We start from the raw sequence: 17,292 nt of genomic DNA on the forward strand, positions 1-17,292 counted from the left end.
TATATTTAGTCCTTTGCAAAGAAAATATCAGAACTGCAGTCCCCTCCAGGATACCTGAAACCAAAAATAATTATTAATTTATTCATAATGTATAGAAATTATACTAGAACCACATTATTACTAGCAATTAGCATAAATTTGAAATAACATGCTCTTAAATTTGTTTTTTATAATATTCGTATTTTATTCTTTACCTCTAGTTAATAAAAAAAAATTTTTAATGATTATTTTGTCAGAGATCAGTCAAGAAAAGCAAGTTATGTTTCATCTATTTATTCTGATAGTTGATCTTTCAGCACTACCATACAAATTATCTTCAGAATTAATGCAATGTGTGACGTGCAGTGTCAAACAATTGACTGAGCCATGTAAAATAATTATAATTTGAACCCAATAATAGTCAAGCACACATCACGTTATAAATAATATTTCAAAAATCAAATTTAAACTTTAATTGCATAATCAACTTATTGAATTAACTGCATTAACCTACCAATAATTTTCTTTAGTAATCATAAATACTAAAAAAAAAAAAATTATGGGCTTTGATGACCTCAGGGTTTTACGCCCTAAAGCCCCAACGAACAACAATAACTAAACATAGTTTACTCGAAATTCGAAGAAGTACGAACAATCTTTTAACCACCACAAGTAAGCATACTTTATTTTAGTATACCCAATACTGATTGTTATTAGGATATATTTATTTAAAATAAAAAGTTTTGTGCAGCTGGAGAATGGGCTACTACATCTACAATTTTTACGAATCTGGCAAAATAGACAAAGAAGTGTATAATAGAATGAGGAAAGCTAACAGTGCATATTACCTGATTTGCTAACGATTATCACATGTACAAAGCAGTTTATCTCTCTATATTATTATATGGCAGCAAAAGTTATGTTACCCAAGAAAATCACTTATCAGAATGAAAATGAAGTTTCTACAAAGAATATTGGGAAAAACCAGAAGAGAAAAATACTATAGTTATTTTAAATGGCTAAAAAGTATATATATTTCATACCTTCAAGTTCATCACCGTTTATATTGCAGATTATTTAATTAAAGACATTGATAATATTATTAGCACATTTTTTTTATTCAAGTAAATTGTACTATATTCTAGTTCTATATTTTTATCTTGATTATTCATACTTTTTTTCATGTCAAATGAAATGTTTGTAATACCTTCTACTAGATTTTGAATGTTGACACTATCACTATGATATTTGAATAATTAATATGAGTTATAAATATGTAAATAGTTAAAGTAATTTAAATAGTAAATAAATAACACAAACTACTTGGAAGGCTAACATTGTTTATTTCTTTCTGTTAAAAGAATGTATTATAATCAATACTAAGAATCATACATAATATAACATATTTTAGGGAAATAATAAAAATTTTACCTGCATTCATGTGCCAAAGCAGGGCCATCTGGTTCAGAGTTAAAATCTATAAGGAAGTTCTCATTCAGTTTCATACCACCATTTATAGAATCGACATCAACCTGTAGTAACACTGATCCCTTCCTTTAAAACAAAAAATACCTTTTATTTTAAGTGTTTGTAAAATACAGTAGATATATGTACAAGTTATTGCAATTGCAGACATTTATGTTATATGCCTGTGTAAATTAATCGTAAATAAAATATAATATAAGCTATTATTATGACTTTTTAATGTCATGTTACACCAGATATTTTTCAGGCCTTTCTTACAACAGACATTGCTGTCATATGCTTGCATAATTTACACATAAATCAAAAGTGTAATATAAGTGCTTAAAGTAAATTTTTTAACCTTCCAAGATCAGGATAAAATTGTTTGTCCCAAGCAGAAAAAAGTGAATTTGTTACATAAAGACGGCGACCATCCAAACTAAGTTGTAGCATCTGAGGTCCACCTTCAACTTTAACTCCTTGAATGGTAAGAGGTTCCTATAAACAATTTATTTTTATTATTACTCCACTTAATATAGTACAATTAAAAAAATACTTGACTTATACCAAAAATTAATTGAGCAATCGATTACAACTTAAATGGTTATTAATATTATAATTATAACATTCAGCCAAATGAAATTGTTCTCTACCTGTGAATGTTAGAGTTAAAGCAAACACAAATATTCAAAAGTGTGTTCTAAGATGACATGACAGAGATATAATTTGAGGTCACATCATACAACATTTAGGCAATTTCAGATAAACAATTTAAAAGTTTAGAGGAGGAATGGATTTTGAAAAATATTAAGTGAAGAGGTCAACTCTATAACAATATTAAAAAAACAAATAACAATATTTCTTACTTTCGCACTTTCAGCATCTACCAGTCCTTCAACTGAAAGAAGTCCTCCAAGAAAGACACATGATACTAATCTCGGTTTTTCTGGTATCGAGATGTCATATTGGCGTACGTCACCATGAAGCCAGTTGGACACATATAGCCAACGATCATCCATTGAAATCAAGATGTCAGTAACAAGAGCTGAAAAAGATGATAAGTTACTCAACTTAATCAAAACTGGATGCAAATAAAATCAGAAACAAGATATAAAAAACTAATTACAACTAATCTTCTGAGGAAATAAGTTGACTGTAAAAAATAATAATAATTAACAATCTTGCTTATTTAAGAGCAAAGGACTTATCTGAGGAGAAGATGCTTTCCTGATGACCTTCATCACCTGCCTACTTTCACTCAGACAACTAAAATGGCCATTCCACCTCAATCTATTAATTGTTATTATAAAAGATAAGCATATGTCTCATTATAGAAATTGTTGAGTATTTGACCTCTCAACATTCCATTTCTAGCACATTAACGACCATATATATGCAGCAGTTTTCTTTCAATTCCTTTTATAATATTTAATATATATTGGAAGTTTATGTTTCGGCTCCAGAAGTAACAATCAGAAGGAATTATAGCCGATTATAAGATGATTACTTCTTAATAAGGATTTGATTCCATAATTTACTCAACTTCCAATTGGTCTCTGGTTTTGTTCATGTGTCTATAACTTCTAATAATCTTACAATATAAATTAACTACAATATTTTCACAGTCTAAGTCACAGCAGATTTATCACATTCATTTTAAGACCATCAATTTATTCTTTTCAGCATTTATTTTGGAACTTCTTAATTCCTGAATAAACAAAAATACCTTATATTTCAGATGAAAAGTAAAAGCAAAAATACTCCTTGTCGCTCTAAAAGTTCCTTGAGAACTCTTTTCATTTACTCCAGACAGCAGCATTTTTTGCCTCTAAGTATCTCTATTCAGCCATTATACACAATCCTCAGTCTACTGATTGATTTAAGGCAGGATAAACTTCTTCAACATAATCTCAACAAGAAACAGATCTGCTACAGGGAACTAGCAACTCTAATCCCAGATATTCTAAATCCCTTCACCTCATTTGGACAGGGGAATCATTAGCTAATTGTATCATAATCTTATCTTATCCAGTCCAAATCCTAGCCTATTTAGATATTTCATTCATTCTCCTGGAAATTTTAGAGGACCAACCTATTCCAAAGTAAACTGTGTATCTATCAATGGGTCAACCGCCTATTTGGATTATACATTGATTTATAGCATAAACACAAGTCTCGATTGTTTGTAAACCCATGGTAATGACAATCAATAAAAACAATTGAAATGCCATAGGTATATCTTATTACCAGGAATTTCAGGAAGCGCCCATCCATTAGCTTTTATTTTCGGCATTGCTATGACTTTTTCAGCTTCCCAAGTCCCATCTGTTTTCCTGAAAAATCTGTATGAAAAAGAATAAAAACTTTAACACCATTTCACAAAAAAAGTTAGCAGATTTAATGATTGCTATGATAGTCATCTAAAAAAAGTATAAATTAAAAGTAAGGCGAAAAAATATATTTGAAGTTGTACCATTAAATTTTACTTATAAATAAAATATAAATGATCATAATAATATGTAAATAAAAATTATAATATTACTTCCTCCAGAAAGACAATTCTAATAAAAATACCGAAAAACTGTTGAGCTGAAGGCACATCCTACAAATCCCTGTTGTGCTTTTGGATCATGCAGAAATCTTATCTGTAACCAATAATGAATTAAATTAAAAAACAAAAAATCCTTGGGTCATTATTCTTAATCCTCTTCTTGGCAACCAGTTACTAAAATATAAAATAAATTTTTTCTTGTTATTTTTCTCTTGATTTTGGTTGAAATAAACAGTATTTCGATAAAAACTTTGGTATAGCTTCATACCATTCTTTCAATAGATTTTATAGAAAGGCATGCCCTTACTAATTAATAGTTTTTAAAATGAAATTTGGCACAAACTTTTTTAAATTAAAAAAAATTATTAAAGCAAAGCAGTGAATTTTACATTGTTTCTTAATTTTGGGAGATTTCAGTGAATTTTTTTATTCAAAAACTTAATTTATTGATAGATATTACAATCTGCCACAACATTGTGGGCAATAGGTAATAGTGATGACTGATCACATTCATACTAAAATAAAATAACATAAGAATAAACATAAATAAATAAATTTAAAAAAAAGAGAGTACATAAAAATAAATAAAATCTCTCTCAACATACATACAAACAGAAGGATAAAGAAAACGAACATAATCAAACTATGTAAGAGAAACAATAAATAAAAAATATTAAAAAATAAATAAATCTCTAGTCACATTTACACTCTTATATACAATATTTACACAATCGACTAGAGGATACCTGAGCCCACTCTATCTCCACGTGTGAGGGGTAGAGCAGAGCTCTTTGAGATCCCAGCTCATCCCTCTCACCGCATCACTGGTAATGAGCCACCAGAGGCTGAGCAAGTGTGCTAAAGCCGCAAACACTCGGCTAGAGTGGAGAATCTGACCATTGCCACAACTCTAATTATTTACGATATTAGTAGTATTTACTATATTTTTTCCTACAGATAAAACTTATAACCCCTTACATATAAAACTTACATCTTTATAAGTTTATTCTTGACAACATGCAATATATTTTTGAACAGATTTGATTGAACAGAATTGTTATTAATTTTTGATAAAATCTATTCTATAAATGTAAGCATCATTCTTTACGGGATTCTAAGAACCTTTGGAACCTTCTAATCCATTAATTTTTATCTTTGAATATTAAGCATTTAATTAAGCATTAGCACTCCAATTTTATCTTTTATTCATTTCATAGAAGTGGTAAAAAAAAAAAAAGTGGAAAAAAGGTGTTACTTACAACTTGTGAAAGATATAGTACCATTATACCTTCATTTAAGAATTTTGTTTCCTCATTACTAAAAAAGTAAGTAAGAGCTTTATATTCAAGCAGGGAATGAAAAAAAAAAAATGTGTGAACAAAACTGTAAATTTTAAATTTCATTTAGACATCAAGGAACAGATTTAGTTCCTTGTCTGTCTTTAGTCTAATTTTTTTTCAGGCATGATTGATCGAACTATCAATTCAATTTGGCTTGAATTTTCAGGAACTGCATGTGTTGGTACCTAGTTGGTCCCAATTCCATTCGATCAGATTCCGTCCATCACTTCAGCTTATGCATTTGTAAATGTTTCTCAATACATTTATGAACAGCTTCTCAGACTTGGTCAATAATAAGAGAAAAATTGGGAGTTAGTGTAGAGAGGGTCTGATGTAAATTTAATCAACTACTAATTTCCTGATTTAAATTAAATTAATTTTACAAAATTTCTAGAAATCAAAATTCCTGAATAAACCTTTGTTTCAACAACGGTTTGTCCCACATACTTTATTCTCTAATGATAGACCATTAACTTCGAAATATAGGTAATTACCTGACTAATAGCAATTTCCAGAAAAATGATTCAATTTTCAAAGAAATGCAATTTAGAAAAAATGAGGATATACAAAAAATATATAAAGCTATGAGGAAGCTAGACTGATTTTTTATTTTGTTTTTTGTTCTGAATATGTACCTACTTATGTAATACAGAAAAGCCTGAAACATCAAGGAATATTCATATAATCGTTAAGGAATCTGTGTCTACAATAGAAAACTTTTTAACTATAAAGCAACCATCTACTTATTTTGTTCATTTATTTTTAGTATACTGTTTATAATAGTGCATTAAGTTTAATAATATATTCAAATACATTTCAAAATAAATATTTTCTTTGTTCCTTTTTTAAAAACCAATATATGAAATGAAACTATTCGAAATATTACATTATTTTAAAATACTTAAAAGGATAATTAAGTATAAAAAAAAATTATTACTTCCAATGGTGCTATGCCTTCATCACCCAAGTTGATTGTTTGAAGCAGTTTTCTTCCTTTCCATGAATAAACATTAAGTGACCTTCCCGTTAAAGCTAAAACAGTACAGAATAGTTTTGAATGAAATTAGTTCATCAATATGGTCAGCGGAAGTAATGTATTACATTTATGCAATATGAATTGCATGGTGGACCAGACCAACAAAATTGATATTATAATCATTAATTGCACATTGTTGTGTTCCTTGCAACTAATGATTAAAATAACCCATGTTACCAGAAAAAAAATGTGGCTGCACGGTTCTAAAATGGTTTCCAAAGATGTTGAAAACATCGAATTGACTCTAGTTACCATTTAGGTCACTGTAATTCAGTTGTCTACAGTTGGCCATAATTTGCCTTTTATTAAAGTTGGATAACAAGAGATGTGAAGGGCTTTAGGCATAGGGTTTAAAACCCTATACAGTTAGAATACATTTTATGTTATGGTAATACAAAATACTAATTAAAATGATTCAACATCATAACAAATGATATATAAAACGTTGATGGGCATGGTGTAATGATGATGCCTAAACACATCCTTTTTACTAAATTTAAGATTGACTTACTAAAATTTATGAAACTAATTGACTTTGAATGACCTATAGACTATAAGAGGGCAACCTAAATTTCTGCTTGAGGAAACTGATCTCTTTATTTAATTTTTTTTTTCCCATTTTTTTTGTATTTCTTTATTTTTATTTTTTTTTATAAACTTATTCAGTTTGTAACTTAAATTTCTGCATACCATGTATCAAAATGAATAATAGGCAGTATTTCTTAAAGGGATGAAACATGTAAATAAATAAGGGAAATAAATTATCCTTTTATGAGGTTACAAAAAAGGTTAAATAACTTTTTACGATTCTAACTTATGATAGGAGCACATAAACAAAACCTCAAGAGCTGAACTTATATATATTATATATCTTTTTAATTTCAATAAACACATATTTAAAAAAAAAATTAAAAACACCTAAAAATAATAATGACACCTACCTTTATTCTGAATAACATCAAGGTCACATCCTTTTAGCCAGGAGGATGGAGCTGTGAATTCTGTGGAAATCAGGACATCCCAATATGGCTGGTACCAAAAATCATATCCATAAGCTGCTCTAGTGTCACCAGCAGTCCAGAGACCTTTAAATTTAATATTGATTATTCTAAGATTTTGACGGAATGATTAAATATACTATGAGAATGAATATATGCCTTACTTTATTTTAGAGTGTCATTTGACAAAAAATTCAATGATTATGTAGTTGTAGTTGTTAAGGATCAGTTTTCTGGTATTCAATCACTATCATACTAGAATTGTAGCTACATTGCCTAAAAACTAAGCACTTTTTTTTCTGTTGGCACTCTAGATCATGGAGATCTTCGGCCTGAGTAAATTTATTGCTTGCAGGAGCACAGACAGTTCGGAGAAGGTAATCTAACCACACATTGCTACAAACCATGGTGTTCATGGTGCAGCATTGGTAAATCTATAGATCCAAAACCAGTCTTCCCTTTGAGACCTATTCAACCAATACAAACATATTCTGGGATACCAGTAACCTTGTATAATAATGTACAAATTGCATTCATGAAACTAAATATTCTCTACAAAAAAAATTAAATATTGAAAAAATCCCAAAGTACATTGGTAAAAAAATTATTTTCATTTTTACTTTCCCTTACTGATATATGAAATAAATAGTAAAAGAAAGTATTGCAATCATGCAAAAATTTCGAATTTGAATTTTCGATGGAAATACACATTTTGAAGTCCCAAAGTCGAAATAAATAATTCTCACAAAATGGGGTTTGTGTTTGTGTTTTTTTTTTTCATTTGAAGGTGGAAATCTTCAAAAGAAACGAATAGACCCGAACATATCAATGTGTGGTATTTTTACTGACTAAACCCACTTCGCTACTCCTGTTTCCCACACCCCACAGGACCACCATTAAACATTACATTGTGGAGAGAAGAAACAGTGTGCCCCCTCATTGTGTTTAGCTACCTCCTGGCTCAACTCTACTTCTCTTTCTTCTTCAGTTGCTACAGGGTTTCCACTGCAAGTTGTTGACCCATCATTCAGCACTCCTGGGAGAGTGACATTGTCACAATGTTGTCGGCTGTCGGTGCTGATCTGTAGATAGATTGAACTTGTTTCTGTTTTTCTGGAAGCGGGAACAAGGTAAAAAAAAAAAGGTCCAAATTTCCTTCTCCTGCTGGGTACACTGGGCTCTGTGCTATATTGTCCAGTTTTAACCTATTATAGTGGGCTCTGAAACCACTATGTCCAGTTAGCAACTGGGTGAGGTAGCAGTCAACCTCTCTGAGTTCCCTACCCATCCATAGTTGAAGACAGGGAATCAGTCTGTGGGTCCACCTTCTGTTGGACGCTACATTCCATCATCTTCGCCACTTGACGATAACAAAATACAGCTCCATCTTGCTGACAAAAAAAAAGTTGAAATATGGGAACAAGAAATATTATTATTTCAGCTAAAATAGTAGTTTGTCAATCTGTAAACTGAAAGGCTCATTTGGAAAATCAGTACAGAGAAGTATAACGAAGTTGTATGTTCTGAAATGAACAACGATTAATTTCAACACAAAGTAAGATGGTAAGTGAAAATTGTGATATTTTGGTTTGAATAATAGTTTCTAAAATCAAATTTGCCAAATACAACCTACAATATTGATATAAATTAATTTAATCGATTCACGGAACTCTTAGAAAGGTTCTGAGGTATTCACGATCGGGGTAAAAATTAATGTTAAGTAGGAAGAATATATAATTTAAAAAAAAAAAAGAATAACTTTTCCTTCAGAAATAAGGATAAAATAAACGTTATCACAGTTTACTATTTAAATTATAGCTTACCTTTAACCTTCCATGAATCTGCATCCAATAAGAGAAAATCTCCAAGACTGTTACCTTTGGAGTCACCAAGGACTGATATCATCACAGTATTATCGGGCAGACAATGAGCAGTGTGTGGTGTACCAACTCCAACAGAAGCAAGATCTTTTCCTTCAACAACCTGTAGCAATAAATTGAGTGATAACTGAATAATGAACTTTAAATAGCCCTAATATTTAAAATGATTTCTGCCTAGTTCATTCAAATATAGGAAATAAAATCAACTGCAATGAAAATATCTTGAATATCATAAATATATAAATTGTATTTTTACATTAGTTTTACATGCAAGTGTTCATATTGACTGAGTTAGGAATAATCGCTTTTAAATTAATATAAAAATCAGTAGTTGATTTGTATATGCTCAGGAATGTTCAAGAACTTGTAAGTTTTGCTACAAAAGTAAGAGCATTAGCATTTATAGTCTTTAGGATCTATTTACAATCTTCTGTAAAATTATGGGCTTAGCTAGCTCATTGTGTCTGCTTGAAGTAGTGTTTTGGAGAATAGTCAAGTAAATACTATGTTTTGTCTTATCTGAATCACGTTCTAGTTTGTCAGTTAGTTCCAATTTTTGTAAAATTATAAGTGATTGGTTGGGCAGAACTTGTAACTTGGTTAATAGACTGTTAGTTATTACTAAAAGGATATAGTTAATCTTATATGAAGACAATATAGGAAAAAATAAGAAATAAAGAAATCGAAAAAAATCTGAGTTCTGTCTGCCAAATTTAATTTGAAAATTGTGTTGATGGTTGATGGTCCTTATGTGGTATTAATAACTAAGGGAAATATAAAATATATAGAAGTTCTTCTAATTTCTTCAATCAAAACAAGCAGCAGAGAAGGACCACTGTCAGACTCTTCAAAATGGGGTTATACATTTTAAATGAGGTATAGGAATGACAGCTAATCCAGCTAATTTCCTCTTGATATTTCCCTCCAAAATGTTTATGTTAAGGCAGACTAGGTTATTGGGAATATGTTAAAAAGGTCCAGGTTTATGAATCTGAATATAACACAAACATAATTTAGGAACAGTATTTTTATTAATGAAAAATAATTTTGTCTACGAAAACATTTTCAAAAGAACGAAGTTGTATAATTCCAGATAAAGAATGAATAAAAAAAATGTATATGATGGAGTAAAACGGATGGGGAGACAGATTAATAAGAAATTTCAAGAATGAGAAAACCCCATATTATCTAAATACTTCACCATACTAAATTAAGAACTTTTGAAGTAGTCTAGTACTCAAATATGGCAAAAAAAAAAATTAAATAAAATAACAATAAGGATAAATTTGGGAACATGTTCTAATCACTTCACTCAACATTGATGACAATACTAAAGAATTACATTCCAAATTGGGTGGGAAGAAAATAAAGATAACCTTTTAAGTAAGGAAAATAAACCAGAGCTTACAATTATAGAATTTTCCTCCAAATATTTTCATCTTAATCACTTATAGAATGTGAATAGAAAACCCTAAATTAATGAGGAAAATACTTGGGGACACACCTGTTTTCACTCCTTCCACTTAGCACTTCTGTTTTAGTTAGTTTATGATTACTGATGTTGGACATACGATTACTGATTTTGGGCATACCATTACTGATACGGACACCCAGATTAATGAGAAACATATAATTTGAGGCCTGATTAAAAATAGAAAGAGCAAAACTTTCAGATTTGAGCTCAGAGACAATATTTATTCCTTATAGAAAACAAATATATACACAAACATAAATGATACATAAACTTCACTTTAATTCTCTAATTTTCCAACATTTTTTTATGAAAAAGTTTTGTTTAACAAATTTATATTGAAATATTTTTTGAATGTTTTCTTTATTTAATTTTTTAAAGCATAAAATGAAGATATATACATCTATATATTGAATAAAATAGTAATTAAAAATAATTTACACTTAATTCAAGTTGAAAACTTATAGAGAGCACAATTAGGCTTTTTAACTAAAGTGTGTTCTTATGAACTTAGTTCGAAAGTTTTCAAGATTGAATCAGCTTTACTGATAACCATGGAGCTAAGACTTCAGATAAATTCTGCAGTAATACAAATAAACTTTTTACAACCTAATTTGAGAATAAACATATTAGATAAAGCTGATTTAAAAATAATAAAAAATTTATTAAAATAAATTTAATAGCTATAAATAAGCACCAGGATAATTTTTTTGTTAAAGTCATAATGTTTTCAAAACTAAAATCTCTGATGAAAATCAAGGCAATGGTGATAGCGCTATTGCTGAATGCTAATTAAAAGCATAGAAAGAAAGGCCTGACTCAGGGTCAGAAAAAGGAGATTAAATAATATTTATAGATAAAAAAATAAATGTGTAGATATGTAGAATTTCTCTTAAACACCTGATAACCTCCTTTGTCCCACAAAGAAGATAAGCTTTACAAAAAACAGAAGGTTAAAATGATTAATTTTAACAGATAATTTCTAACCTTGTGAAGTTTTGGCTCTTTATCGTTTGATGTATCAATGATGTATACTCTATTTGAGAGAAGGCACGGAAGTACAAGTTTATTTCTACATTTAGACTTATCTCCATGGCAACTAGAGCAAGCATTCCATCCCATATGATGGATTTCATCGCCAATATTAGGTAGTTTCAGTCTATTTATGACCTAAACATTGAGATAGTAGATATAATATTGATAATGTACAGTCATATCAGAAACCAAAATAAATATAAGATTCTAAAATAAAAAATACAGAATATAATACACTAACTTTTGAATATGTATTGCTGGTCGGATCTACATCAACAGTTGATAAATAATCTGGTTTAGATGAATCAAGCTGAATGCATGCAACATAAAGAAGTGTTTCTCTTTCGGCATGCTTCACAGCATCTGAAGGACTTAGCCATCCAGGACCTAATGATTTAAAAACAAAAATAATAACTAACAGCAAACCATTAAAAACTTAATTTATCAATAAATAGTGGTGTTTGAGCAACCTTTTTTGACTAATATCCACACCATATCTCTTCATTAAAACATTTTTGGATTTTTCAAAACCTATTTATATAAGTCCCAACTTTTCGGCCAGAATTTTAGGTCTTTATCAGGGCTAAAACAGAAAAAAAAAAAAGATAACAACCATAATAAATAGAAGGAAATACAGAATGACTAGAAACATATCTGTTATATTGTTATGTGTCTAGTTACTATGTATTTCCTTTTATTTACTATGGTCATTATCTTTTATTTTTTCGTTCCAAGCCCTGAAATTTTGGCCAAAGAGTTGGTACTAATAAATAAGTTTTACTGATTAGTGTTTTTCACCGACCGCACCCCCAACCATCTTCTCCTCACATATAATTCACAGTCAACTATTAACTGATCATTATAATAATAAACAAATTATTTTATACAGTCATTTGGCAGCCAACTGTCAACTAAATTAGTTAGAGCTGAATATGTTCCATTCCTTAAGACAAAAGTAAATTAAAACATTAAAGTTTTGAACTGAGTACGCACAAAATATAACAAACATCTGTCAACCTCTCAACTGCTTGAGATTTCTCTGATAGCTCTGATATAAGTTTTTACAACATTTTAAATGTAATGTGACTTAGAAAAAGTACATCCAATTTTTTTTTGTACACATCAATCAGTAAATTCAATTAATTTGCCTAGCCCACCCCAATTTAACAATTGCTAACTAGATATCTAATGCCTTTCGAATAAGTCCTGGTTTGTTTGCACTATTCCTGTTCATGCTTAACACTCATTGATAAAAAACTAACACAAAGGTAAGTTATTCATGGCTTAAAAACCAGTAAGGCCTATTCAATGATTTTTAGCAATAGCCATGTAATAATGTAAAATATCATTATTAATAAAAAAAAACTCTGATAACAAGACAAAATATTATGATAAGAACAATACCTATTATTAGCTATCAGAAGTAAAAGATTCATGTTTTATTATCATAACATTTTCATATCATCTCAATGAAAGTTCAAAATGAAATTTATTTTACAATCTATTCCATAATATTTCACTCTCCTTGAGGTTAAATTTAAGTTCAATATATGAAAATGTTAAATAGTAGGTGAAATTTTAAAACATTTATAAATCACACCCACAAAGAAGCAAATAACTATTTAGTAATGTTATTGAAAGATTATGTAATTGTCAGTTCAACTTTATCTTAGATGTGTTGTTATCAAAAGATAGAAATAAAAATGACTAAAATAGAAGTTTATTCACAATTTAGTAATTTAAAATATTCAACAGTCCACCACGTTACAAGTTTATTAGGTTAAAAACAGGCTGTACATTTTAATTTAATTTATTTTTTAGGTTCATTAACTTAACAGATAAAAATTTTAAAAAACACAGGAGTACATGGCATTAATAACATAGCCTATAATAATAAAGTACAACTTAAAACTTATTTTCTCCATCTGGTCTATTTACTACAAAAAGTTGCTAAGTAAAATTAGTATTCAAGCTCCGTGCCAATATAGCATACTGACTGAAGACACAAGACTTTATTTATAGCATTATCTAACAAAATACCTTATTTTTTTATCAAAAGATGAGGCAAAAGTTCATAAGCTGAACAAAATTGTAAATATAATAAAATATAAAATGCTATTTAAAGCACAAGCAGGTCTCAAGCCTTTCTATTGTTCATCAAATGATTAAAACTGTGTTTTACTGCCTTAAACCATTAAATGCCACAGGTGCTTTCTAAAGTGAAGTTCCTTGTTCCACAAGTATTTAAACCACAGTCTCTAGTAGGGTAAATTGGGACCTATAGTGTGATGGATATAGTTGGCCATAGTAATTTATGTAATAATTAGAGGAAAAGGGGGGGAGTATGCTTTGTTTCTATCACAATGTGAAATAAACATTGTAATAAAATAAAATAATTCATGAATAATAAAATAATTCATTACATGATAAGATTTTTCTTAAAGTAAAATAATTCCTTTTTCTGGAAAAATATAATTTCTGTTTTTTCATGAACCTCATTTTTATAACAAATTCATTTAAACATCAATAAACAACCCTAAATCTAAATCAATAATGATTTTGACAAGCATTATTGGCAGGGAGTAAATGTAAATAGTAAACTAAGACAATCATCAACAGGTGTTAAGGTTGTTGATAAGATAAGATAACTTATATCAGCAGTACTACCTACTGGTATATCATGTTAACATGTCAAGCCTCTAGTACAGTAATTAAAATAGATTAGTACTTTTAACATGTTTATAGTTAAAAACTCGAACAGTTATTAATAAAGCTAAATAATATTAAAACTAGAAGTAAATATAAAATACAAAGTTATGAAGGGGAAACAAATTTTAATTTATTATATTTGACCAACAATCTGATTCTAGTTTATTACTAGTGCATAGAGAAGCAAATTATAACAATATCTCATGAAAATTCTGACTTTCTGAAATGTAAAAGTTTGATCACAATAACAACCATACACATCTTAATTGTTTGTGCGTATGCTTAAGAGCACTTGTAACAACAAAGTTATGATGGGCATATCAATAATTAATTAATGCCAAATCAATAGAGATAATAATGCACATACAGAAAAATAACAATGAACTGAAATATATATAATTAAAAAGTACTTTAAATTGCATCAATAATGATATTATAACAGTAAATGATTAACAAATCATTATTCATTATATTACTAGCAAACACCTAAGATACAACAAATTAATAAGTAATTTTCATTTTAACTAGAATAATAGCATTTACTATAAATATTTTCATTAGAATACTATTTCATAATTCATCTCATTACAAAGAAATTCATGATATTTAAAAAACATCAATGGTTCTAACTGTTTAATCCAAAATGCTGCAGGAGGGTCTGTCAACCCAGCTTTGTGTATTATATATATAACTATTCTATGTATCTGCTTAGTACATTATGCATTTTATTACAATTGAACTTAATTTATATTGATTTATCTATATGGAAATAGAGTATGCAGACTAAAAATAATATAAATTAAAAAAAAAATCAGAAAACAAAAGTAAGGTAAATAAATATTGCTTGGATCCTACAAACTGACCAGTCAGCCTGTGGGTTAATAGAAAGAATAAATTTAACATTGACCCACTTAATAATTTCAATAGAATGATGAATATTAAAAAAAAATAAGGGGATAAATGATTTATATAACCTTTAATAACATAATAATTAAAAATTAAATTATTAATGTGGTATAACTTGGATTTATTTATCTATGCATTTGCATAACCCAAACTCACCACAAGTAGGAGACATTCCAACACAAGGTCAATACCAACAGGAACCTTTACTAAAGGCAACTGAACGTATTGGCGCCTATGACTGTTTCAAGAAGTTGGGGAGGGGATTTTTTTTTTTTCTTTTTATTATTATTTACGATTTAAGCATCATGGCAAAATTGTTTATGTTCTCCAAACAAGAAAGGGTAGTTCACCAGAGTACCAACCTAAATATACAAACCTCAAACAAGACAAAACGAGGATAACAAGGGATGGTATTAATTCATTCCTGATCAGCAATTAGTAAGTAATCATTCATATATTTTTTCGCGATTCGATTATTATATGTTTCATCCACATTCTTACAGGCAGAAGTATTTAACTGACTGGAGCCTAGATCGGGATGAAACGCATTATAATTGAATTTCTTGTGGAACGAATTTGTGTGAATTTAATAATAAAAATATTAATAATAAAAACTAAAAGTTAATAGATGAAAAGAAAAAAATAAATAAACCTTCATAAGTGGATAGTACCTCTTCCTGCCTTCATTACTCGACGAAACCTTAAAGGCTTACACTTAAGGAGCTTTTTACGTCTTGAGTGACTTAATCCCATCTCTACATAAAGCTGTTCTTGTTTGTCGCCAGTTCTTCTACCTAGTCTTCCAAATTCACCTTAGCGATATTATATTTTATTTAAGTCAGGGCAACGATAAAACTCTGAATTTCCGGATAATGTAGGTACTCAGAACCAATTTTCTACCGTTTCTGAGACCACTCAAAAGCTGTGACAGTGGTGTGAGTAGTGTAGACACTCAAAGACTTGCTTAAATAAACTTACTACTCAGGATGAGTGCCATAAAGCCAGGTCTTTTTACTGCGCAGGTAAATAAGAACCCAATCCTCCTCTTGTAAATACAGCATATTTTTTTGTTATGTTTGTAAATATACATATTATCAACAAACTATGATGTACTTATAACATCACAATAAAGTAATCCCAACAATTATAATAAATACATTTCTTATTTGTTACACGATAAATGTTTATCAGAATTCTCTTTAATAAAAATGTATTAATCTTTGGACATAGTACTTTTGACGTGTTATAAGACAGGTCGTGTTTAAATTGTTATGTATTAATTGAGGAATTGTGTTTCTACAGCACTTTGTTAATTACTAGTAAATCGGTCGTACACTTATGATTGAGCAAATTACCAGAAACTGTAATACTTTTATTTGTATAATACACAAGTACTTTATTTATACAAAATTAATATAATAAATAAACTATAATTATATTGAATACAAATTCTAGAAAAAATAACAAAATTCTAACGAATGAAAACATTTTCAAAAGACTTCTATTACCACCAGGCCCTTATGAATATCAAGCTCACAATATTTTCCTACGAAAAAATTAAGCACTCGAATAAAAAGGTGTGTGAAATGCTACTAATTGGTCAGCGCTCTCGTCGAAGGGAAGGGCTCATATTCTGCTGTCTCAATCTCTTCATCTCGACCAAGCAGCCCCTCTACCTGTAAAAGACGTGAGAGCAACAGTTCTATCTCACAACGCAATGGACAGTTTCCCTACCTTAGAATGGACCTAGGTATTAAAAGGAACCTTAAGCAGTTTTAAATAAATTTATTTTGTATATTTGTAAATAAAACAGGGTATATGCATATGCATATGCATATGTATATGTATATGTATATGTATATGTATATGTATATGTATATGTATATGTATATGTATATGTATATGTGTATATATATATATATA

The 17,292-nt window shown here is 29.1% G+C and overlaps 1 protein-coding gene across 4 annotated transcripts; it reads right to left on the reverse strand.

Annotated features, from left to right (window-relative positions):
- Window positions 1–16,295, reverse strand: LOC106679832 (methanethiol oxidase; the record flags this gene model as incomplete). Of its 4 annotated transcripts, none has more annotated exon segments than XM_014419194.3 (12): window positions 1–54; window positions 1,411–1,533; window positions 1,805–1,941; window positions 2,310–2,488; window positions 3,691–3,785; window positions 4,018–4,088; window positions 6,272–6,366; window positions 7,312–7,455; window positions 9,192–9,351; window positions 11,707–11,889; window positions 11,996–12,141; window positions 16,041–16,295. In XM_014419194.3, coding segments are annotated over 12 exon segments (1,464 nt in total). In that variant the 5' UTR covers window positions 16,123–16,295.
- Between the last annotated feature and the right edge of the window lie 997 nt (window positions 16,296–17,292).

Source organism: Halyomorpha halys, unplaced genomic scaffold (assembly GCF_000696795.3).
Source record: "Halyomorpha halys isolate HHAL.00 unplaced genomic scaffold, Hhal_1.1 Scaffold223.1, whole genome shotgun sequence".
NCBI classification, from domain to species: domain Eukaryota; kingdom Metazoa; phylum Arthropoda; class Insecta; order Hemiptera; family Pentatomidae; genus Halyomorpha; species Halyomorpha halys.